The following is a 26464-nucleotide window of genomic DNA, read 5'->3' as shown; positions in this document are numbered from 1 at the left end:
TTGTTATTGTTGTTCTATTGTGTTTTGTTTTAGGCTTTTAGCAGCCCGAAGCCATGGTTTTTAGCTTCTGTCTCTAGTGATAAGCAGAAAAGGGGGATGAGGAAGGGGCTTTACTGGCCCAACAAGAAACAGAAACTAAGAACCCGTGACTATTCTCTCCCGTGGACACCCCTGCAAATCTACTTTTTCTAAAAAATCGGTTTGACTTTGTGAACCCAATTTATCTTTGCTATCTGTTTGGCCTTACTAAGGTTAATTAACTTCCTTTTGTCTCCTTTTCCTTATCATTGAAATGGGAATATTAGTGGTACCTATCTCAGAAAGTACATAGGCATTTTGTAGTAAGTCTTAGCTATGTAATTATTACTGTGTTAACCAAACTAAAATACTATTACTTTGTAATCTTCTTTATTTTCTTGACTACATTATAATTATTTTCCCTTATGTTCAAGCATTCCTAGGTGACATCATTTTAATGGCTGCAAAGTATTTCGTTGTGTAGGTGTACTGTAATCTCTTTTTATAAATCCCTGCTTGTTGGAGATTGCTTATATAATTTTTCATTTTATAAACTACACTGAGATGAACAACTTGTAGGTTGTTGTACGCTATTTTTATTTGATTCCTTAGAATAAATTCATAGACATGAAATTGATTTAAGGAGAACTGGCTTACAAAGGCTTGTGACATATTTTTCCAAATTGCCCAAATTGCCCTATAGAAAGATTGAACTAATCTGCACATTTCCTTCCTCTTAGTCCCAGAAATATCATTTACTTTTAATGACACTTTTTATATTATAGAATAATATCTTTAGAGACTGAGTCATAGGTAGTCAGTACTTTGGGACAGTGGAAGAAAAAGGAGAAATAATTCAAGTCAAAACTCATGGGGGAAGTGGTGAAAAGAAGTCTGAGCTGAAGAATAAGTTTTGTGGGAAAGGAAAATGTGAAAAACATGTATAAATACTTTTGAACTAACCAGGAAATAGGAAGTCTGGCACAGGTAGGGAGGATAGGATCTACATGTAGCTCTCAGATATGACAAAGGTTTTGGTAAGGATTACTAACACTGCAACAGAATTTTATTTAATTTTTATACATGGCACAATATTTTAAACTAGCTTATATAATAAAGAGATGCCACATTATTATGGTGAACTGTATTCCCGTATTCTGTGGTTTAAATGATAACTTGTAAATGAGTGATGTTTTAAAAGTTTGTTAGGTCTGTCTGCATTTCATTGTTTAAAGAAGAGACCCAAAGGGTTTTTCCAGTACTCTGGTGATTACTTAATTTAAATGTTGAATGATACACTCCTAACTTTTGGGAACTATATACCTAGCATCTAATCCAGCAAATATCTCAGTACTAGATTTCTGAAAATAAAAAAGTGAAATTTCAGCAATTCCTTTGGAATACAAAGATCTAGTGCAACTTACATAATACAACAATGTGTGGATTGCTTAATCTTAATGGTGCCTTTTGGGCGGCTGGTGTAGTTGCTCCTATTGAGTATATCCATTAGCTCACTAGAAAAGAATGACATCACATGATGAGGGCACTTGTTCAAGGGTGTGAACCTGTCTCCATCCCTGTATGCATCCTTCCTCTTTAAACCCCCATCCCTTCCACACCATACTCAACAACTGCACACGCATAGGGCTTGATGAGTTGGTTGGCTTCACAATGCACTGAAGCAAGAGTAATCCATTTGGTATCAACAAAATGAGGAAGAGGATAAATACATGTTATCTAGAGGATTACTGGACTTTTATTAGTTCTTGAAGTCACTTCAGAACCAAATATCTAGATTTGATTTATAATAGATGCCTTATAAGTGCTTCTGGAATGAATATTTGCATAGGCCAACTGTTCAATTATGTAAGTCAGCAAAAAAGTTAAAAAGACATTAAAAGTTCTATTTGAATGACCAATAAAAGAAAGGCAAGACATTTGATTACATCCTGCATGCTTTCTTTCCCACTGGCAATACAACCTGATCAGAATTTATCTACCTTAGCTAGCGAACAATGTCCTAACTAAAGGAGCTTGGGAATCACAGTGTAATTTTAGATGTTATAGATCTGACATAATCCCAGCTCTGATACTAAATGGCTATTATCTTGGGCAAACCACCTATCCCTCTTGCCTTGGTTATTTTTTCTCCTGTGAAATGGAACAAATTAGACTACACAATTTTTAGATTCTTTCCAGTTCTAACCTTTTATATCTTTCTCTAATAAAATAGTTGTCTTATACCAATAAGAGGGAAATGTGGAATAACTTCATCGAAAGCTCTACACTTTGGACAAATGCAAGATTTTTTTTTTTTAACTGTTAATGTATTTGACCTAAGATAACCACCTTGGCTTAATTAAAGTTCACATAAATCCTCCAACTGCTTCTTAATAGTATGAAAATTGTTACCCCATCCCCAATTCCAACATGTCAGATGAGTATCAGGAAGCCTAAACTGAAGCAGCCCAAGACTATTGTAATACTTCCAGCCTTACTTAACCTCTGTCATACTGCCATGCTCAAAGATGTAGCAAGGAACCAGCAGTGCAATTCTGACATTAACTACATGGACTTAGTTCAAATTTCATAGATATACAGCCGAGTCCCCCACAACACTGCCCTGACTTCAGACACCATCTGCAAGCCTGGGAGATTCCCAACCACCTGCACCTCTGACAAACTGGCTATAAATTCAGTTTTCCCACTATCCTCTTGCATTTGATGATTTACTAGAACTACTTGTAGAACTCAGGAAAGTACTATACTTACAATGTTATTATAGAGGATACAAATTAGGACCAGTCAAAAGAAGAGACCCCCATGGCGAGGTCTGGGAGGGTCCCAAACACTAAGCTTCCATGTCCTTAGGATTAATGCACCTCCTACTGTATTAATGGGTATCATCAACCAGGGAAGATCATCTGAATTGTGGGTATCCAGGGTTTTTAATTAGGTTTCAGTCTGTAGACATAATTGAGCGAATAATTGATCATGTGACTGAACTCAGTCTCTAGAAGGTCAGGCTGATATCATGTGGTTCAAAGCCCTGACCCTCTAATCACATGGTTGGTCTTTCAAGTATGGCCAGTCCCCATCCTGAAATTCTTTAGGGTTCCACAATGAGTCACCTCATTAACAGAAATTGAGACATGGTCCAAGGTGTCCACCAGAACTAATAAAGACACTCTTATCATTAAGGAAATTCCAAGGGCTTAGAGACTCCCTTCCAGGAACCAGGGACAATGACTAGTCAAAGTCTTTTTTACACAGTAAGACTTAAAAGTAGTATCAGAATATTTTATTTGTTTTAAAATCTTAGAAACTGTTCCAATTGGAAGTAGTCTTCTGGAATTAGCATATTCTTATATTAATAATTCTTCATATAATGATCATACCAAGGAAACACAGTTGATTTTGGTTGATTGCTGAGACTTGTTTGTACTAGATTTACAGCATGCCTTTAAAAACAAAAACAAACAAGTGAAAGAAAGGTCCTACCCAACACTGCAAGAATTATACACAATTTATGTTATTGACTGGGACTAAAAAATTATTGCTAGATCTTTATTTTAAAGTGGTCTCCTATTCAGCAGCAGAAAATTGAAGATAATTAATGCTTTCTTTATGAGGGGCTGTGGAATATGGGATTGCTGTGGCATCAAGTTCAACACACTGAGAGCTGAGACATGATGCATTTCTAGAGATAGTGTTAAATGAGATCACTGGATCCTGCTAAGCATTTTCTAGTGTTCTTTTGCTATATGTTTGGTGTCATTCATCAGCAGGGAATGGTTGAAATGTGAGGCATAAATTGGCAGAGTAGAGAGAACCTATGCGTTTTAATACCATAGCCACAGACATCCAGGACTCCTAACATTTTCTCCTAGATCTTCCTGAACATGGAGGGCAGGACGAGAACACCAGTGATTTTATTGGAATGAAGCCAAGACAATAACATTTTTGTATGCTCTTTATAATATAGCTCTGAAGAATGAACAAATAAAAAGAATAGGGTCACCATGTATATCATTGTTTGGCAAGTGACAAGTGAGACAGTAAGCAATCCTCAGTCAGTAGCATGACAAGGAAATACTCAAGACAGACACTGACTGTATTGTGAATGAGGTGCCTTGATGAAGCAAAGGTTTGGGCCCAATAGTGAGTCAAGGAGCCATTTCAAAGATGGGCTACAGTCACTCATTAAAAGGGATAGAACACAACTGTGCTGATTGTAGAATTAACTGTGACTTGTCCATACAATAGATGGAGGATGCAATCTGTTTTATAGAAGTCATATCTTAAAGGGCCCTTGTAGCTTTGTTAAGGACAGATGATAGTCAGCAGGCTGAAATTTTCTCTCTAGTGGACCACTTTGATAAATTCTCAAGGTTTTATTTGTATACATTACCACAAGACATAGACTTCAGTTACAATGGCAGCAAATATAATATGTACTACCAACTATGAATTTTTAGGTAAGATAAAATGCTTCTTAAAAGATTGTTAGTCAGAAATCTGGAGATTGGTACTTTTTTTCAGAAAGAACGTCAGCTCAACCTAATGGCTGTATACTGCATTATGACATTTACTTTTATTTGGAAGTTGGATTTTTGTGATTTAAAAAAGTAATGCAAATCTTCATTTAAAAGTTTAAATGGCATAAAGACAGCCAGTTTTCATATAGTAGTAAAATTGTTTGAATTTTAGACAATGATTGATGGCCTCTCTTGACTGTATCTTAAACAAAAGGACTTACTGCACTTTTTTGATTATCAGTATTATGCAAATATACCAGTAAACAACTGCTTTCTGAGATCTTAGGGAAGTAATGATTAATGAAGTATAAAAATGTAACTGTAATTGTATCACCCAAATTATGTCAATGAGATACATTAGTGATATATGCTAAAAAAAAGAGAGAGAATAAAAGATTCCCTCTCTCCCCAAATCTTACAACACATTATATCTGTCTTCTATTGCATGTTGAACATAACAGTATCAGGAACTTGATGAAAGTTGGTTATTCATTTATGATGATGATGAGGCTGCTGAAGCAATTGGTATAGTTTTGTGCATTACAGAGAAGGCTGTATGCCAGTTAACAAATAGACACCCACTATGTGCCCAACACATAGGGAAATAAGAGTCATGGTTTGTGACCTCCATGGATTCTAACATTTCTTCTCATTAATTAATTCCTTCACTTGATATTTACTGAATGCCAGTATGTACCAAGTATTGACCATGGCACTGGGAATAAGGGTGTCCAGAAGACAAAATCTTTTTCTTGATGGAGTTGATGGTTTAATGGAGTCATGGCATATGCTTCCGAAACAGTTGAAGGATGAGTAATACACAGAAAATTGTCAGGAGAAAATTATGTGGGGTATAACCATTACACCAGATTGTTTTGTAGAGGAGAGAGATTGGCACTGAACTTTGTGGCTAATATTTTAGGCCATGAGATAGGAAATATATTCAAAGAGCTGGAAATTACATGGGAGAGAGTATGATCAGAGATTTAAGCCATAGGCTATTACCTAGAGAATGCTTGGGTATACATTGACTTATAATGAAGAAAGATGAATTTCAATTTGCTGCTTTGGTATGTTGAAGAAAAATTAAAAGTGTAACTCCAGAGAAGTAAGTTCAGAAAGTTAACCAAAAAAAAAAAAAAAAGCACAACACTCAAATTGTCTTATCCTCGTGACCAAACAACCAGATTGACTAAAGTGCCACCATTACACTGAACTAATTTTAATGAAATTGACTGGATTATCAGGAAGGGCTGACTTTTTTGTCCTCACCAGAAGTATATATGAATTTTATCTTTAACTAGGCTCATAGTATGCTTTAGGGTTAAATAGACATTTTTTATTAATTCTGGCTCAATTCTTTTCTGTGTGTTCCATGTGCCTTAATTTGTTGGTCTTCTAGTATCTTTGCATTTGGTCTATAGGTTTAGATTGGCTTTTCAAAGACTGATTTTCTCTAAAATGTATGGGTATCTTTTATTTTTGAAAGGACACTCTTCTCATTAAAAATTTCCATCAAATAAAATAGGTAGATGCCAAGGCACAGAGAACAAGCACATATATTTCAGTAAAGAGCTAGATCCCCAAACAGTGAAGCAACAAATGCATTTTATACATAGTTAGATGTCCAGGCACAGTAAGCAACACACACAAACTTCAATACATAAGTAGATGCCAAGGCACAGAAGACCAACACATACATTTCAATAAGTAGTTGGATGCTGAGACTGTGAACTAATACACACAGTTCCAATAAGCAGATAGAGGCTGAGGCACAGCGAACCAACACACACATTTCAATAATAGATAGATGCCCAGGCACAAAAAGCCTATACACATTTCAATAAGTAGATAGATGAGAAAAAACATTCTCATTAAATAATTAATTATTGTACTACAACTTTGAGAATGCTTTGGAAAATCTTTCCAAACTACTGTTACAACAAACTAAAGGGCCAGTTGGAAATTTCTTGCTGGAAAAAACATAATGTGTTATAGGAGGGATGGTTTACTGAAACACCTAACTGGTACAGTCTGTGTTTGCTATTAAAACAATGTTGCGAGCGGTCAAATAAAGTAGTCTTTTATTCCTGAATCATTGTACCTCCAATATTACAACTAATTACTGGACTAGCTTTTTCTTTAATTCATAGATGAAACACTAATAATTACTTCAGTCATAATAAACATTTTTTATTAGGATGAAAATGTCTTATGCATCTATTATTACCAATATTTGGAGCATAACTGATATTTTCTTAGTGTAACTATATGTTTGATGTAGGTAATCATATCTGGAATGAGCTAGAGTTTATGATGATATTACAAGCATGAAGTAAAATGCCTCAAATTCCTTTTGTGCCAAAGCAAGGCATGCATGCAAATATAAGATTTCATAGATGTGTTTTCTTCTTCTAAGACTTTGAATTTACCTACTGAGTTTTTAATTTCCACCACTGCAAGAAATAGAAATTATAAAATAAGGGTAACTCTTGAGTGAATACAAAAGTTTGGATTAAAAAAGTAAAAACAAGGTCCAAAAGGACATCTGAATATTAGTCTAAAGCAGGGGTCCCCAGTTCCCAGGCCCAGGCCTTTTAGGAAATGGGCCGCACAGTAGGAGGTGAGTGGCAGGTGAGCAAACATTACCACCTGAGCTCTGCCTCCTGTCAGATCAGTGGCGGCATTAGATTCTCATAGGAGCACAAACCCTATTGTGAACACATGGGAGGGGTTTAGATTGCACGCTCCTTATGAGCATCTAATGCCTGATGATCTGAGGTGGAACAGTTTCATCCCAAAACCATCTCCATCTCCAAGGAAAAATTGTCTTCTATGAAACTGGTCTCTGGTGCCAAAAAGGTTAGGGACTGCTGGTCTAAAGAATGAGAGAAAAAGAACTACTGAAATGAAAATCATGCCATTCATCATGGGACAGATAAGAAGAAGGAAGATAAAAGGCACTGAGCATTGTTTTATTCCATCTATCACTATTAGTGAATCTATTAGTGATACTTTTTTACAATTACCTTTTCATTCTGGGACAGATAGCTGTCCTCTGCACATTCATTGTTTTGACATCCAACTTTCTGAAGGACACCTTGGTTACGTGGTGTTTACTCATTTGATTTTTCTATTGGTTATATCTGTTGTTGTGGGCACAGGAGATTTGCAGCAAAACATTTATTAGCACCAGATCCTAATTTTTTAAAGAGATGCTAGTAAAAATATAATCATAGAAATATTGGATGAGAGAGTGCTAGAATCAGCTTGAAAGACAACTAGACACACGCAGATGAAACTAGAATCATAGAGAATTAAAAATGAGCTCTCCTAGTGCCACGGAGGCTCACACACAAATCCTTAGTCATCATCTCCAACTATTCAAATCTTGACTCCACCACATTTTTGTTTGGCTTGACCTAGGGCAAGTTAACCTCTCTGTACCTCAGCTTCATCTCTCAGAGGTGTTAGCAGGATTAAATGAGACAATAGATGTAAAATATTAAAACAGTGCCTGAAACATACTAAGTAATAAATGTTAGTTTTTAAAATCATCTTATTCGTAAATAAAACATAGCACCACTGGCCTCATTACTGGGAATGGTGTAGTGGAAGACAGACTTGGAATCCAGATAGACTTGGGCTGAAATTTTGCCTTTGCCACTTACCAGTAGTGTGAACTCGGGCAAGTTAATGTGTCTGTGACTTGGCTTTCTTTTTGGCAATATCAGAAACACAGCAACCACCTCTGGGGGTTTTAGGAGGATGAAATGGGTTCATATATATAAAATGTTAACACAACTTTTTCCTTCCCTTTCCTCCTTCCTTGAAGACACACTGGGGTAAAGAAATTCCATGATCCCTGCTGTGCCTAAGCCACGCCAGTGGACCTGGTCTTCTTGCACCACCCCTATGGCTGGAGGTTTGAGACACTGACAGGTATATTTGATGGCCAGCAGTAGGTGGGTCAAAGCTTTAAAGTTGAATCAAATTAATTGATTAGTCAGTGAGTTTGATTTAAAAAGATTGAACTAACAACCTATTATGCAGTGGATGCAGGGATGGCAGAGTTTCTTTAAACAAGAGCAAGTCCTCTAAGACAGAGACGTCTCTGTTGTAGCACCTTGAATCCCACCACCTCCATCCCAGTTCCCAAACTCTTCTGGGATCTGGCTCAGGTAGGAGTCTCTGTACCCCTGCCTCCTTCTCTTCACCTGTCCCAGTGATCTTCAACTGTGGCCCTTCCTTAAGAACAGCAAAGGCTTATGGGGAGATGTAAGGTTTCTCACCATAACAATTTTAAAAGTTAAAAGTCACTTTAACTTTACGAGGATTTCTTATCTTGAGTAAATAGAAACTTCTGTGCAGACTAGAAGTTAAAGGTTACAGAGAATCTGAGGAATTCCTTGAAACAAAAGTTCATATAAGTTTTCTTTCCTTATATTGTTTTTTTTTTTTTTTTTTTTTAACCTTAAATCCACCTTGACTCTTTGGACCGGAGGTTGCCTGGCCTGCTTTCTGTGTAACCCTCCTAACTCCTGTACTTGTAATTGCCTGTTTCTTCTTGTCTTCCCCAATTCAACTGTAGGAGTCTCTTCCTAAAGATGTTGTACAAAGCAGAGGAGAAGGATTTGAAAAAGTTAAAGACATAGTTCCTACCCTCAAGACATAAGGGACTATTATACACATACTGACATTATCTCAATTCAGTATGTTCTACATATTATACTGATACTATGTTTATCAGTGTTAAAGGAGTGGTGTCACACACAACGGCTGTATAGAATGAGAGATTATTCAGCTACAGAGAGATCAAGAAAGGTTTTCTGCAGAAGATGGGACAGGAAGGATAGGAGGATTTAGATAGGTAATTTCTAGTGAGGGACGGGCAGGAAAAATGGCATGTTTTTGGCATTTGCAAAATATTCTGTAACTACAGTAAACAAAATGAAATAAGAACAAATAAATAGAGACTAGAAAACCACTTAGGAGTCTATAATACTATGTTTGCTTTTAAAGCGATAAGACACTCAACGAGAAAGGACAGAAAAACAAGGTGTGGGTTGAGAGGCAACATGAAAGTGGATCAAACAACTTATATATGGGTGCTGGCTCAGATGTGATATCTGAGGCTCCAGAATTGGAAGTTTATGCCATCAAGTAAATTCATGTGTGTGTGTGTATGTGCGTGTGTGTGTGTATATATATATATATATATATTTTTTTTTTTTTTGAGACACAGTCTCACTCTGTTACCCAGTCTGGAGTGCAGTGGTGTGATCTCTGCTCACTGCAACCTCTGCCTCTTAGGTTCAAGTGATTCTCGTGCCTCAGCCTCCTGAGTAGCTGGGACTACAGGCATGTGCCACCATGCCTAGCTAGTAAATTCATTAATATCAAGTCACAGATATGTCACTGTAACTCCACATATGTATGTACAAATATTTATATATCCATATTTTCTAAGTATTTGAATAATTTGAAAAATAAGCAGGGAAAATTGAAGCTTGTCTTACTCTACATATTCACTGAGTAAAATTATTAAGTTAAGAGAGTATTTCTTGTAATACACTATGGACTAGGATCAATTCACAAGGGAATATGCGAGGGAGAAAGTAGCTAATGCAGTTCTGGAGGCACAGATAGGAGTAGTTTGTCCAAAAGGAAATGATGCTCCAATGAACTTTGTAGTTATTGGACCATATATAGAGTTAGTTTATTTCTGTCCAATGTATTTTCTTCAAGAAAGATTGAGAAACTAGAATATAAGAGGTAGGGGTTTGCAAACCATTTTGTATGAAAAGCACTTGAAGAAATACAAGACTAGTATTATTTTAAGATATGTGAAAGGCTGACATTTAGTAAACGGACTGATTACCCATGATGCTCTAGAAAACAAGATTAAAATATGTTGAGTAAATTTTAGTTCCTGGTCACAGAAAACATTCTACAACTCATACAGCTCAAATGGAAAAGATTTTTTCCTGAGTAGTGCTGAGACTTTCTTCTCACATACTTAATGGCATCCCTAAGTAATTTCTGCTTTGTATAGAAGTCTGGACTAGATAAAATTTTCCTGCACTCTGTAAGATTTGTGATTCTGTCTTCTCATGAGAGGTGATGTAGACAGTCCTCTATGTGCATAATAAATGAAGCCCATTTTGTTCCCTTCTGTTCTCAGAATCCCCTCAGTTACATTTCTGTTTTATTCACATTAACTTGGGTCTTGGTGGTAGTGCCATCTAGCACAATGCCTAGATACAGTAGACACTCAAAACTACTTGCTGCTGGATTGATTTACATTTATAGATATGCAGAGGAATGGAAGCATAATTATCGAATTTACCATGGCTTTGAATAGTAAACAACCACAGAGCCTGACTCTGGCCAACACATGTACAGACATGGGGGAGAGATGATGGGATAACATCCAGAATAAACCTTAGCAAACATGAGCTCTATTATCTATGAGTAAAGTAGCCTGGCAGATTCATTAACTTTGGTAACCTTAACAGTTGATAGAATTGTTTTAGGTGGCCCAAATGAATGGAGATCCATTGTATTACCAACTATATTGTTCTTTGCAAGCTGGCAATAAACATATACTCTCCTTCCTCCAGGCTTCTTTGACCTCATTATTTCTCTTATGTTAGTGTCCAGTGTTTTACAGTTATCAGGTGAATTGATTAATTTTTTCATAGAATATTCAAATACTTTGTCCTGTCTACTTCTCAGAACTCTAATCATCAACAAAGATATACAACTGTAATGTGCCAAGGTTCGCAGGAAGATATTTTAGAAAATAACCCATATTCCTTTAGTTCCATGTACCGGGTAGCTCTTGGAAACTCTATGAAAGGCTGTGTGTATGACGAGACTCTGTACATAAGTGTCTGGAGTACAAGTGCTGGTGGGCTAGACAGATAATAATGTTCTCAAGGCTTGTCAGGAGGCTGTTGCCAGAGACCAGAGAAAATGGCTTCCGACTGCTTTTGTCAAACCAGCTTGCAGACATCCTTGTTCTGACCCCAGTTCCCACATGTCCCTTGCCAGTCTTATCAGGGCTTCGGTTTTCCGGAGATTCTGTGGTAACTTCAGTGCTGCTCTACTCACAACCATAGAGATGTACGCAAATAATCCACATCAGTTTTGATTCTTTAGTAAAATAGTATATTTCCACACATTTCTTAGGAAAAAACATAATTTATAAAAGTAATGCATGATCTATGTAGAAAATTAGTGAATTTGAGACAAACAAAACGAGGAAATCAAAAGTCTCTGTAGTTCTGCTGTCTAGAGTTAACCAATGAAAACAATGACATACACTCTAGGCTTTTATCTGTGCACAAAATTACATATTTGGGATTTTTTCAAAAATGGAACCACATAATCAGTACAGTTTGGCAATTTGCTTTTTAAAAAGTTAACACCGAATCACAAACATTAAAGTCTGCCTATATTTCAATTATGTGAAAGTACTATAATTTATCTTCTGTTGGATACTTAGGTGGTCCTGAATTATCAATATTATGAATGTATTTGTTATTACTAATATACTAATGATAAACGATATTTCTTTTACAGAAATACTCTCCCCACATTTATTGGTGGCTAAATGATTAGTGCTTCTTCCAAGTCATGCTGCGGAGTAACCCCTTTCCAAGGCTGGGGTTGGGGGTTAAAGGTGGGGAGAGAGTAATGATGAGTGCTTGGGCAGTGCCCTACTGTTCTGGGGAGAAACCTGGGCACTGGGCTCCCTCAGAAGAGGACTCCATGCCTTTTCACATCTGGTGACCACACTGCTGTTTATAGGGGAGAGAGGAGAAGCAGAGAAGTGTGCACCATGTAACTCAAAACAAAAGGAGTTACACAAACAAAAACTCAGAAGGGCATGGTGCGTCTGGGACAGATGAGACCTTCACAGTGGTTGTATTGTAGGGAATTTGCAGGAGAGATGAGAATATAGAAGTAGCCTTCAGATGCATCATCAAGAAGCTAGCTGAGGAGTTTGTACTTTATTGTGTAGACAAAGAAGGTTTTGATAAAGATCTTCAACCATTGGTATCATCGGGTCAAATTAAGATGTACATTTCTTTCTAATAATGGGTCTTGATTTTCTTTTTACTTGTGTTTTGGTCTTTGTTACATCATCTTTTAATGGTGGCAAATTGACCCAAGTTTCACTTTTCAGTTTTACCCTTTGTTTATTTATTTCTTATTTGTTTGTACATCCAAGATGTTTTCAAAGCCACCTTATATGTTCCACAACTGTTTGTTTGGAAGTCAAAGCTGGGACCAGTGATTTGCTTAGTTCTAACATGTAGCTGGGACAATTTTATAGAACTGATTCCATGAAATGATCTCTTCAAAATCTTGGGTGGTCAGGAAATGGACACATGAAACCACGAAATACATTGTTACTGTTAAGTCACAATGGTAGTGTAGAGAGAAACTCCTTTCCTCAAAGTCCTTAGAAAATTCCATTGCATACTTTCTGGAATGTTTTAGCCAAGTTAAGGCTAGGGCAAAGAGATATAGAAAAAGAAATATAAAATTGAAGAGAGTGGTATCCTTGTAGTTAACAAGCAGAAAATCTAAAAGTAACATTTGTCTTATACCATTTACAAATTAATATCAGATGGTCTAAATTCATTTTGTAAAACTATTTGTTAGCTTATCTGTAATTTATTTATTTAAAAATACTTCATTGAAATAAAACAGATGTGCATTGGCTTTGCATTTACTATTCTCAGAAGCATGAGAAGGTCAGTTACTGATATCAATGTTTGTCCTCCCTTAGGTGATTCTGTTTATGCATATTTGACTTACTATAGAAGTTATCAATTTTGTAATTCTAATGTCAATTTGAATTCAAATGATTCAATTGTCTCTATGAGTGTTTCTGCTATCATTCATTTCTTTCTATCAGTATTTTGCACAATAGCATCACTCTGTGGAAAGTGAAATGAATGTCATCTAGCATAGCTAGTTAAGTTTTAAAAAATTATAGGATTGAAAAAAAGGCTGCATCAACTAATTTCCCTGTTTTCTTCTTTTCTAGGTGACAATGGCCAACATTGGAATAAATGGAAATCATTCTCTGAAAACTTGTGAAACAACACTTTTTGCTCTCCGAATGGCAACATGGAATCAGATCTTAGATCCTTGGGTATATATTCTTCTACGGAAGGCCGTCCTTAAGAATCTCTACAAGCTTGCCAGTCGATGCTGTGGAGTGCATGTCATCAGCTTACATATTTGGGAGCTTAGCTCCATTAAAAATTCCTTAAAGGTTGCTGCCATTTCTGAGTCACCAGTTGCAGAGAAATCAGCAAGCACCTAATTTAATAGGACAGTAGTAAGTCAGTGTAGGGCTAGAACAAAATTAAGACACGTTTGGCAATATTTCAGTTAGTTAAATACCTGTAGCCTAACTGGAGAATTCAGACCTCATCATGTAGTTTGAAGATACTTTTGTCAGATTCATGTTTTGAAATTTGTCAAATAAACAGTATAATTGTACATTTTCACTTGTTTTGCCAATGGGAGGTAGACACAATGAAATAATGCCATGGGAGTCACACTGAAAGCAATTTTGAGCTTTATCTGTCTTATTTATGCTTTGAGTGAATCATCTGTTGAAGTCTAATGACTTTATTTGGCCTATTTGCCAGAGAATATCTTATTGTGGCCTGCATAGTGAAATGGTTATTTTGAGATCACTGCTCTGTAGCTAATCCTTATAAATTAGGCTCAATAAAATAAAGCACTCTTATTTTTTGATCTGGCCTATTTTGCCCGTCATTATGTAGCCTCAATTAATACATGCATGGTCATGACACCTGGAATTCGTGACGGTTTATTGTAACAACCTCTGCATATTCCAGGTCTGGCGGACAGGTTGCCTGATCTTGCAATCCTATCTAGAATGGGCCCATTCTTGTCATATTTGACAAACAGGACTACTTACATTTATTATTAAGAAGGTCGATTGTTGTTGGAAGTGTTTTTTGATGTCACAGACTAGTGATTTTCAAATAATCATTTTTTTCTCTGAAAATTTTGCGCATGATTGCACAATAAATAATTTTTAGAGAAACAAAGACTCTATCTCAGCCCATTGATGGACAACTAGAATTACAGCAGTTTCAAAACTCTACCATGGAAAATGCAAACAAACAGAAGCTACATGCCAGTGATAGGTGCAAAGAATATTGGCAAAAGGTGCTTTACCTTGAGCCATTATTTGTGTCAGAGAACTTTAAAAGAAACATAATTAATATACAATATTCAAAGACTATCTGCAGCTAGTGTGTTTCTTCTTTACACACATGTACACACAGACATTAGAAAATTCTGTTGATAGCAGGTTCACTAAATTTGTAAGATGGCATATTCTAAAGCCTGTGCTACCAGTACTAAGAGGAGAAGAGTGGCATTTTGCCAAGCACTTGGGGATTATTATAACGATTAACTAGGCGATCAAGAGATAATCTCTCTCCAAATTTTCCAGTAATAATTGAGACTTTTTCTTTGCTTGTTTGTGTAATTCAACCAAAAGAATTTCAGTACTCATTCAAATTGTCCTAGATCTATCAGAAATAAGGGTAGGCCGTCCTGCTTTATAATAGGGAAATGCATTTCTGTATGAGTTCTTTGCTTTCATTAACTTGGATTCATTTAAAAATTAATCTTCTCTGTTAGGCTGATTTCAGATTCTCTAAGAAATCTGTGTAATTCAATGAGACTTAAATTATTATGCTCGTAAATATCTGCTTTTGATTGGTAATTTACATTGGAAGTCATGTTAACTTTTAGTGATTTTTCTGTAAATTTGCATAAGTACATTAAAAGGAATTAAGCAAATAGCGTTACTGAAGATTTAAAGGCAATAATTTTTCAGTAAGTTTAAAGAAGAGAAACACAAACATATTGGCACATGATATTCTGATTTTAAGGCCAGTAAATAATTAATAACACAAATTTAGGCTATTCTCATTTATAAAGCACATAGTAGATGCTTGGTAAATACTTGCCAGGTTGAACTACAGACAAGAACCTCTTGGTGCAAAATGAACACAGAATTGCAAAGTTTTGTGCAGTTTTAATTTAAACTGACGGTTATAGATTTTTGTAGTATATATGAGTGTATGGATGTATATACACAAATATGTGTGTTATATGTATTTCTATAGTGCATATACTTTAAAAAAAAAGCTGCTGCAATTAGTGACTGTTATTACATTACATAAATGCTCTCATTTGTTTCAAGAAATCTTAAAGCCCAGAAGATCTTTCAGATGGTTTATTTGCTTTCAGAGGAGAATTTATTTCATACAGTTAACGTAAGAGTGTTGTTATCTTGTGAACAGAGACATAAAGAACCATTCTCCATCCTTCCTCATCATGCTAGGTACAATGCTTCTATGAATATTTCCATGTATTTTGACTGGGGAGAGGCATGGAGAAAGAACTCTCATTTAGGGGCTCCTTCTCCTTGAGGCTTCTAAATAAATGGCAGAATTCTTGCTGTATTGCCATGATGTCACCCTGGCCATGTGTACTGACTTGGGAGATCTTGCAACATGACCATGTGTGAGAATGTATGAGCATGCAAGGCTTTGAGGAGTGAGAGAGAAGTGTACATATCACAGGAGGGTTATCTATGTTATCTGAGCATAGGTTTGGGTAACCAAATTGATCCTAAAAATGATGTTAAACCCAAGAAGTAGACATCAAAAATTTAAAACAAAAATGTTTTCATTGTTTTAAGTTTTTCTTCTGAGTAAAACAAAATTAAAGAAAACAAGTGCAACAATGTGTACATCTGACTTCAGAGTTTTATTTCTGTTATTATATGTGTTGCATGTAGCTTGGCAATTTACTGTATAATAGACTGGAACATCTACCAATAACTTTCATATAAATGTTCAAAGTAGAAGTATATTTGTTCAGGTTTCTGGAAATAAATAGTAAAATAAATAGTACAAATAGTTTCAATAAATTTACCAATTTGAGTGTTTTCAGCTCTATTTCAAAACTCATAACTAATCTTCAGAGTTACTGAATTTCCTTTTGAACTGGGTAAGGCATTATCCAAGCAACTTCACATACTATTTAAACATGATTTCTGGGTAATTATATTGTTCTGGACAAATAACCTAAACATGTCAGGATTTTTACAAGTGTTAGTGAATTTTTTCCAAAAAGATGAGACAAAAGCAAAAACATCACACATAGGTTTTCATTACTATGAATACAAAGATAGATAATGCTGATTCACAATTAGCTATGGGTGCATCCAAACCGGCAGAGATTTTACTGATGGGTTTAACTAGGTGATAGAAATGTGCCCTTAATTTTTTCTCCTAGAGGCAGAAAGTTGCTTCTAATTATCTACATAGCTAAAATGAAAACTATCTGAAAGTTAATACACACATATGTAGATATATTTGTGTTATGTGATAAATGTTTCTTTTTTGTACACTTTTGGACTTGAGAAATCTGCTTTTGTTTTGTGCCTACTCTGAGTTTAGAACCCAAATAAGAGCACTTGTTAAATATAGAGTGAACTTTTTGTTAAAACTCTTGCTAGCTTCACCTGTATACCATCATTGCTCCAAATTAAATAACTGTTTTGGGTCAGAATATAAATGCTGGGAATATACATTTTATTACTTCTTAATCTAGGTGTCAAAGATTTTACCACCTGGTAAATAATGTTGGACTTCAACTTATTACTGGCACATTTTAATAGTAGACGAAACGTGTTTTTCTTTGTTGTGTGAATAAATGTATGTTGTGCTATTCATACTTGTTGGATTGTATAGAGATTAAATAGTGATATGTATATATTGTTGTTTGCTTTGGTATGCAATTCATGTAATTTCAGTGCTTTGACTAGCTTAAAACTTCAAATAAGTAGTTTTATAATAAAGTTGGACTAATGTTTTTCAAGAGTGATTATTTTTAGGAGGGCCATAGAAAACTTGAAACGTTTGAACCTAAGCTCCTGTTTTATCTGCTACTGGATGGGAAGAATTTCAACTTGTTTTCCATTATCACCTTTTGCTCTCCCACCCTACCCACTCTTCTGTGATATCTTCACTCTTTACCTGTGTCTCAACTTACCTAGGCAAGTCATAATTTAGATAGAAATCTGATTATTTCCCAAACCTCCAGGTTTAGGTATATGATTCAGAAAAGCCTAGATATGTCTGTACTAAGAAACAACCTCCAAATTACAGCGCCGTAAACCTCACAAAGGTTTATATCTCACTTATGGCTCCTGTCCACTCTGAAAGGGAGCTCTGCTGCCGTAATCACTCAGAGAACTCAGGTGACAAAACAGCCACTATTATATGTGGCTGTTCCTCATGCTACAGAATATGGTGAATCACACACAGGCTGTTAGAATTTCCATCCATCTGGAGGCAACACACATTTGCATACACTTCTCCGGCTAACATAAATAATGTGGCTTTACTAACTTCCCAGGGGGCAGCTAAGTGCAATACTATGATATGTTAGGAGGAAAATGGAAACTAATTTGTAGACAGCACTAATGATTTCCACATTAGGTAAAATAAAAATTTTCATTCTTGTCTTCCTAATAGCATTTAAACAGAAACCATTTTTAAAAGTTGTGTTTAACATTTAGGAACATCATGGCATAAAAACATTTGGGACTCACTCTTTGTAAGTACTGACAAGCATGGTCTTGTAATCTGTAAAGATAAGGTAGAATAAATGAACTAAAAGAAATTTTAGATGACTAAAAGGACAATATAATAGAAAGAGGGAAATCTTGGTTCTTAAAAATTCAGACAATTGAAACATGTCTGTACAATATGAAGCGTTGTTGCAGTATTGTCTGAAATGGATGCTTTTCTAATAAAAGAAAATGACTAAAATGTATTTTGCCTTTGCACTTTTAGCTTCCCTATAATAGCATATATTTACCTTGATATAAAGGTAATTCACTGAGTTCTATCAAATTATTGGAAAACTTGAAGTACAATCACACTAGAACAAGATAAAAATGTAAATTTCATTTTCTTTTCTCCAAGTGGGAACAGTGCCTTCATTTTGAACTCAAGCATGACAGTACATGAAGTAAGTCAGAAACTTGGTAAAATTAAATCATAGCAATCTTGAGATGGAGGTTCATACAAACCAAATGTTCTGTTCTAAGCCTCAACTGAAAGTTATTGCACAGAATTTTTGGCAGAGCTGTTTTTCTGCCCTGCATAAATATCAACTGAAAGCAATATGATGAAGATAAGATATGTGATTATGAGAAAGTAGTTTGAAGGTTTTTATGCTATTAGTCTCATATTTGCTAAAGTATATTTTCAGTAAACAATCTAGATAGTTTATGAGAAAATCATGAACATTTCACTTTATATTTATCTTATAATAAAGAAGAGGCAGATTACTGAAATCCAAAGGAACCGTATCTTAAATTTGAAGTGCACTTTAAATTTTAACAAGGATCTAAACTCAGTCTTAGTGTTTCATATTTAACTTGATTTGAATTATTTTCAATGCCTGGTTTGTAAAACCCCAAATTAGCAAAATGCATTGTGTTGTTGTAGTGCTAAGTTCTATATTAAATGAGGTAATCTTGTACTAGTATATAGTTACATAATTTTAGTTTTAGAAAGTGAGGCCATGCTAGACATATTGTTGTACTGAAAATTTTTATTTCAATAGTTCATGTCAGTACATAAAAGTATTCTTTTTCAACAGCTAAATAGTTGTATTAGTCCCTTTTCATGCTGCTGATAAAGACATACCTGAGACTGAGAAGAAAAAAAGGTTTAATGAACTTACAGTTCTACATGGCTGTGGAGGCCTCACAGTCATGGAGGAAGGCAAGGAGGAGCAAGTCACATCTTACATGGATGGCAACAGGCAAAGAAAGAGCTTGTGCAGGGAAACTCCCATTTTTAAAACTCATCAGATCTGGTGAGACCCATTCACTCATGAATAGTATGGAAAGACCTGCCCCATAATTCAATCACCCTCCCACTGGGTTCCTCTCAGAACACATGGAAACTGTGGGAGTTAAAATTCAAGATGAGATTTGGGTGGGAACACAGCCAAACCATATCAAAAATATTACATAACATGAATGTATCATAATTTAAATAACAAATTTTGTATTGATGGAGAGTTGTTTTTATTTATTTCCAGTTATTTCCTTTTTTCTTTTCTTTTCTTTTCTTTTTTTTTTTGAGATGAAGTCTCTCTCTGTCACCCAGGCTGGAGTGCAATGGTGCAATCTTGGCTCACTGCAACCTCTATCTCCTGGGTTCAAGCGATTCTCCTGCCTCAGTCTTCCAAGTAGCTAAGATTACAGGTGTCCACCACCATGCCCAGCTAATTTTGTTTTTGTATTTTTAGTAGAGATGGGGTTTCACCACATTGGCCAGGCTGATCTTGAACTCCTAACCTCAAGTGATCTGCCCACCTCAGCCTCCCAAAGTGCTGGGATTATAGGCATGAACCACTGTGTCCAGCTCCCTCTTTCATATAATGCTATTTCAATACATATGTTCTTATATTTCTATCTATTTTTGAAGTTTGCAGAATCACCAGATTAGACATGCTCATTTTCAATGTCGATATGTACTGCTAAAATATGTATTGTGCACTCCCATTCTCTTCTAAGAAAAAATGCTTGATTCTTGGTATCACCCACTGTGTATTTTAGCAATCTTTCTGTTTTACCAGTTTAGACTAAAATAAGATCACTTATTTAAAAAAAAAAAAAAAAAAAAAAAAAAAAAAAAAAAAAAAAAAAAAAAAAAAATATCATACTTTAGTTACTTGCTATTTTCCATTGCCCTAATAAAGTTGAATCTTTTCAATACATTGGCGAGTCATTATACCACTTCTATGAATTTCCTGTCTCACTTTTTTCCATTTTTAATGTGTTTTTTGTTTTGTTTTTGTGTTTTTACTTCAGCTAAGACTATGCTATATTAAAGGATATTTACCTTTTATTTTTTTTATATATGATATTGTTTGACTGTGTTCCCACCCAAATCTCATCTTGAATTCCCACATGTTGTGGGAGGGACCCAGTGGGAGGTAATGAAATCACAGGGTCAGGTCTTTCCCATGCTGTTCTCATGATGGTGAATAAGTCTCAGGAGATCAGATGGATTTTAAAAGGGAAATTTCCCTGCACAAGCTCTCTTTGCCTGCTGTCATCCACAAAAGATGTGACTTGCTCCTCCTTGCCTTCCACCACGACTGTGAGGCCTCCCCAGCCATATGGAACTGTAAGTCCAATAAATTGCTTTCTTTTGTAAATTGCCCAGTCTCAGGTATGTCTTTATCAGCAGTGTGAAAATGAACGAATACAATATATGTTACAATTTTTTTCCAGGCTGCCATTTTATTCTGCAGTGAGGGTATTTTGTTGGTTTGTTGTTTACCACATAAGAGTTTTACAAAATTTTACAAAGTTTTAAGGAAGACTTATCTTTTGCAGATTCTTTGATTTGTTTCTTGTTTAGAAAACATTTCTCTCCTCAAAGATTATAAATATATTCCCATTGTCATTTTCTACTATTAGAGTTTTATCTTTAGATTTTCTAGATTTTATGGAATTTATTTTTTTGTGTCTCATGTGAGTTAGAAATTTTATTTTCCCCTAAATGTATAGTCAATAGACACTCCAATAGTTTTTAAGTTACATTCTTGAAATCTTACTTTAGGTAGTATATTAGTCCATTCTCTTATTGCTATAAAGAACTACTGGAGACTGGGTAACGTATAAAGAGGTTTAATTGGCTCACAGTTTCACAGGCTATAGGAAAGCATGACTGGGGAGGCCTCAGGAAACATAGTCATGGTGAAAGGGAAGCAGGCATGTCCTACATGGCTGGAGCAGGAGGAAGAAAAAGAAGAGGGAGTTGCTACACACTTTTAAATAACCTGATGTCATGAGAACTCACTATCATGAGAACAGCAAGGAGAAAATCTACCCCCAAGATCCAATCACCTCTCATCAAGCTCCTTCTCCAACACTGGGGATTAAACTCAATGTAAGATTTGGGCAGGGACACAAATCCAAATCATATGAGGTAGGTTTTTGTGACAGTCACTATGGGACTGAACAAAGGAGGATGAACGCCACTTGTGACAGTTACTACAGGACTGAATGAAAGAGGATGAACACAGAAATGAAAACTTAAGACAAAAGAATGCGTTTAAAGAAGGAGTCAGGGGGCTTCTAGTGAGCAAAGGCCTTGAGCTTCCACAGCCTTCCATATTTATTGGGTAGAAAGAGCAGGGAGGAGGAGGTAACAGTTGGTCAGCTGCTTGGTTGACCACAGGTTCACATTATTGCTAACAGGCTTCAGATGTGCCTAATCACAAGAAACACCTGCACCCGAGGCATGACTGCCCTCAGCACCCACTGTGGACAGCAGACACAGTTTGTCAGTTTGCCAACATTCTGCATTAATGAGAACAGTTTGCTGTTTACTCATATAGCCTCCAGTGGCATACTGAGCTGATCACGACCCTCATTCTTTTGGCCTCCAACAGGTTTCCATTAGTCTTTTTGAAATATTGAATTTATCTCATCTGGCCTCTGTCATTTACTCAGATTGGGAAACACTAGTAAGACCATAAAATAATAAAAATAATACTACCCTTAGTATTCAACATTGACCTTAAGACCTATCATGAGTTTTTCTAGTAAAGAACATAATTTTATGCAACACCATTTTCCCTTTTTGCCAGATGTCTGCTATGACCAACAGCACTGAGTTTCCAGATGGCTAAGTGGGGGTAGTTAGGAGCTGTATTGGGTTGCTAGGGGTGCCATAACAAAGTAATGCAGGCTGGGGGTTAGAACAGAAATTTATTTCCTAACAATTCTGGAGGCTAGAAGTCTAAGACCAAAGTGTGGGCAGGTTTGGTTCCTTCTTTGGAGGCCTGTCTCTTTGTCTTGTAGATGACTATCTTCTCCCTGTGACTTTATATGGTCTTTCCTCTGTGTGTGTGTCTATGTCTCAATCTTTTCTTCTTACAAGAACACCAGTCACTCAATTAGGGCTTAGTCTAGTGGCTTGATTTAATGAATATCTCTATAAAGATCCTACTTCCAAAAACAGTCACATTTGGAGGATTTGGGATTAGAACTTCAACATATAAATTTGTTATATGGACACGATTCAGTCTGTAACAAAAGTATAGTTAGTGATGTTGACATAAAGCTATGCTAACTGGTCCACACAGGTACTGAGTCTGTTAATTTGGGTTTATTGGCCCTACAGCTAATCTAGTTGCTCTCACACATTAGCATGCATCCTTTTTAGATGGAGGATTTACTAAATCAGATGGTTGGGCCCCACATCAGTGACTTAATTCAGTTGGTCTAGGGAGGGGCCAGATAATTTACATTTCTAACCAGGCCCCAGACAATGCTAATCTTAGGAACAGACTTTGAGAACGACTGGCGAAATCAACTAGGCTAAGCAGCTATATGGCATGATAAGAAATATGTAATAACCATGAAGATTTTTTTTTTGAGACAGGTTCCACTCTGTTGCCCAGGCTGGAATGTAGCGGCACAATCATGGCTCACTGCAGCCTCAACTTCCAGGGCTCAAGCCATCTCCCACCTCAGTCTCCTGAGCAGCTGGATACAGGTGCACACCACCATGCCTAGCTAATTTTTAAAAAGTTATTATTTATTTTTTGTAGAAACACATCTCACTGTATTACCCAAGATGGTTTCCTGCGCTTGAGCAATCCTCCCACCTTGGCCTCCCAAAATGCATGAGCCACCTTGCCCAGCCTCGTGAAGCTTTTGATAATGCAAAGTTGCTCCACTCTTTTAGTACTGCCAATTTTATCAGTTTCCTAAATTGTATTTTTTTGCCTCAACACCAAACCATTTAGACCTGAAAAATGTAAAAGCTGTGCAGAAAGGAACAAGAACATGAGATGATATCAATTGAAAGTAAAAAATGAAAAAAACAAAACACATAAGTGAGTCAAGGGTTAGCTGGTCTAAAAATCTCTTACTGGTTTCAAAAGGATTATTGTCATCATGTAGACAGGCAAAATTCCCATAGTCATCTCTGGGAATACTGCTTATATTTTATTATTCTAACCAAAGCTTTTCTTCTTTTTAAAAATTCCAGGTCTTTTGGATTAATTTTACATTTTCATTCTTACACTTTCAATGTTTATAATCTTCTTTGATCCTTGTATTTTCCACTCCTGTTTCAGTCCAGTTGGTCTTAAGATAATTTCCTACTCTAGTAAAATAAGTCTTTAATAAGTTGTTGGCTCTCCAGGGGATACCGGGCATTTATTTTCCAAATAAAATACAATGCTTATCCTTTTCTTCTGGAACAAGTAAGTTATTATAATGGATTTTATTCAAAATAATTAGAATGACAGTTGAGAATAAATGAATCAAAACCAAATAAAAATACTTGGATACAAAATGCCACTCTAAAGACATTACAAATACAGAGTCTTTTATGCAATTCCAAACAAATGGTATTTCAAAGGTAGGGAAAAACAGAAAAGCTAACTGCAGAAGCAAAAGTCCAGGCTATGCTTTTTCAAGACATAGTTCCATCCAGGAAGGTTTCTCTCCTTCCGAAGAAGAATATGTCATTGGCTCCTATGAGGTTTACAAAGAATATTAAACATAAACACAGATTAAAATGTTTTAATTAGTCACTTTAAATGTTATTATTCTGAAATCTCTATGTAAAGTATTCTAATTCATAAAACTGGAACTATTCAAGGAGCTGAAAATGGCAGTAGTATACAGTTTTTTGAAGATCGTGACATTCGTCATCACTGTACAATTTGGGTTTAAAAGATTTGTGATTTCCTCACAGAGCTACTCAAAAGAAAATATAAAACAGAGAGCTAAAAAGTGTCCTGAGAGTTAAAGAAGCTAAAATTAGATGTATTACATAGTTATTTGCTTTCCAAATTGTGGTTAGGCAGATATTAAAATTGTGCTTTAGTGATGCTTTCAGTGATGTCTTAGGAAAGAATGGCATTTTCCGTGAGGTAGAATGCTCCAGAAAATATAGCTATGGCTCCTGAGGCTCTTACCCTTTTTCTGACTTGTGGCACACTTCTTCCACCCCTTATTAATCACACTAATCAGAAACTTGTGATACTCAGAAAAGGTTTTACAAGACCCTATGTGCCAATGCCCAGAGGTGCGATGGAGCTTAGAATTATGTGATGACGTGCTTTTGGGTTGTAATATAGTCCAACTGTAGAATCAACTGGCTTTTGCCTTCTATGTTCCCTAGTCATCTTGTTAGCGCATCGTCTGTGCCTGTGAAGGTAGATAGCTAGTCCTCTACTGATTTAAGCTGATTTATGGCTTATGTCCTACTAACTTGTAAACATATTTCGAATCAGCTGACCCTTAGCAGAAGAATCTACCATGGATTGTAATTCGATTCAGAATTAAGACAGCAATTCATTCTGACCCAATGAGGCAACATCAACCACTGGGCTGGCAGTGCTATCACTCACTTGTACATGTGTTAAGGAACTTTCCAGATCCCTGGAGGAGGATAAGTATGGGGAAAGATAGGGGGAAGGATTTTAATGTCTGTAGTCTCAGAAGAAAAACTTGCAGATTTCAAGAATAGAAGATGATCTGTCATCATATTACAACATTGCCTTTGGAAATAATTTAACTCTCTTAAGTATTACTAGTAATTCTTTACAAGATTTATAACCACCCCCTGAAATTCAACTTTCAATTGTAATTCTGAGTAAATTTTGCAAGTAGATAAGAGTGTCATTATCAAACTTTAAAATGTTGACCACATCTGAAAAAAATGCCTGTGGTTAGACCTCTGCTTGACTAATGACATATTTTTATTTAGCGACACAAGCCCTTTGCTCTAATAATTAAGAGATGGTAGATGGTTATTGAGTTCCAACATGTGAGCTTCTAATTTTGCTTCATTACATTGGTCACTGCAGGCAAAGTATCAGCATGCTTTAATTGATGTATAGCTGTCTGGGTGTTTTTTTTCCCCTACCTTTTTGTTCCCCTTAGGGTTACCACTGAGTTTTGAATTTTCTCCTAAAACATAATTTTGACTGTTGTACTTACCTGTTTGGAATTATTTTTATTCTTCATTGTCTACAGAATAAGATCCAAACTACTCAGCATGATAATCAAAGATCTTCATTATCTTGTCTTTAGTGGATCCTTTCTGGAGAATCTAATCAGCCTATAAATCATCCTCCCCTCTCTGAGATTTCTGAGTCTTTTTCTGTTATGATCAGAGGTGTTTACCAGTAACTACATTTATACTCTGTAACTGCCTGGATTTGACCATGTTTACACCTCTTCATCAGCCATAAAAATAAGATTCTCTTGCCTGGAAGTTTTAGATTTGCAACCTTCATAATTATTTAATTTGATCCTTACTGCGGTATTATTATAACACAGTATTATTATGTCATTTTAAATAGACAAAACACTATAGCTATAGCTTGAAGTAACTATTTGCTGAAATCCCAGAGAGAGGATTAAAATGTCAGCCTCTTAAGATCCAGGCTACACTGCTGCCATGAAAAAAAACCTTAAAATATGGTGGTATAATTAAAAAGCCTAATTTATAGGTTGGACACTGGTACCATTATTAAGAATTCCATTTGTCTAATGTTATTTAAAAGTAACTGGGAAAGCCTAGCCAGAGCAATCAGTCAAGAGTAAGAAACAAGAGGCATCCACATAGGAAAAGAAAAAGTCAAATTATCTTTCTTGATAGATAATATGATTTTATACCTAGAAAACCCTAAAGACTCTACCAACAGGCTCCTAGAACTGATAAATGACTTCAGTAAAGTTTTAGGATACAAAATCAGTGTAAAAA

At 35.8% G+C, this 26464-nt stretch overlaps 1 protein-coding gene across 1 annotated transcript in view; it reads left to right on the top strand.

Moving 5' to 3' along the window:
• Window positions 1–15354, top strand: part of PTGFR (prostaglandin F receptor) — a 46539-nt gene extending 31185 nt beyond the window's left edge. The window contains 2 exon segments of the mRNA XM_017880107.1: window positions 13621–13883; window positions 13885–15354. Of these exon segments, the coding sequence (XP_017735596.1) occupies window positions 13621–13883; window positions 13885–13918 (297 nt within the window). The 3' untranslated portion in view covers window positions 13919–15354.
• Window positions 15355–26464: the final 11110 nt, after the last annotated feature.

Source organism: Rhinopithecus bieti, unplaced genomic scaffold (assembly GCF_001698545.2).
Source record: "Rhinopithecus bieti isolate Rb0 unplaced genomic scaffold, ASM169854v2 scaffold_12238, whole genome shotgun sequence".
NCBI classification, from domain to species: domain Eukaryota; kingdom Metazoa; phylum Chordata; class Mammalia; order Primates; family Cercopithecidae; genus Rhinopithecus; species Rhinopithecus bieti.
The sequence above is the reverse complement of the archived record's forward strand: the minus strand, read 5'-3'. Positions and strand labels throughout refer to the sequence as shown.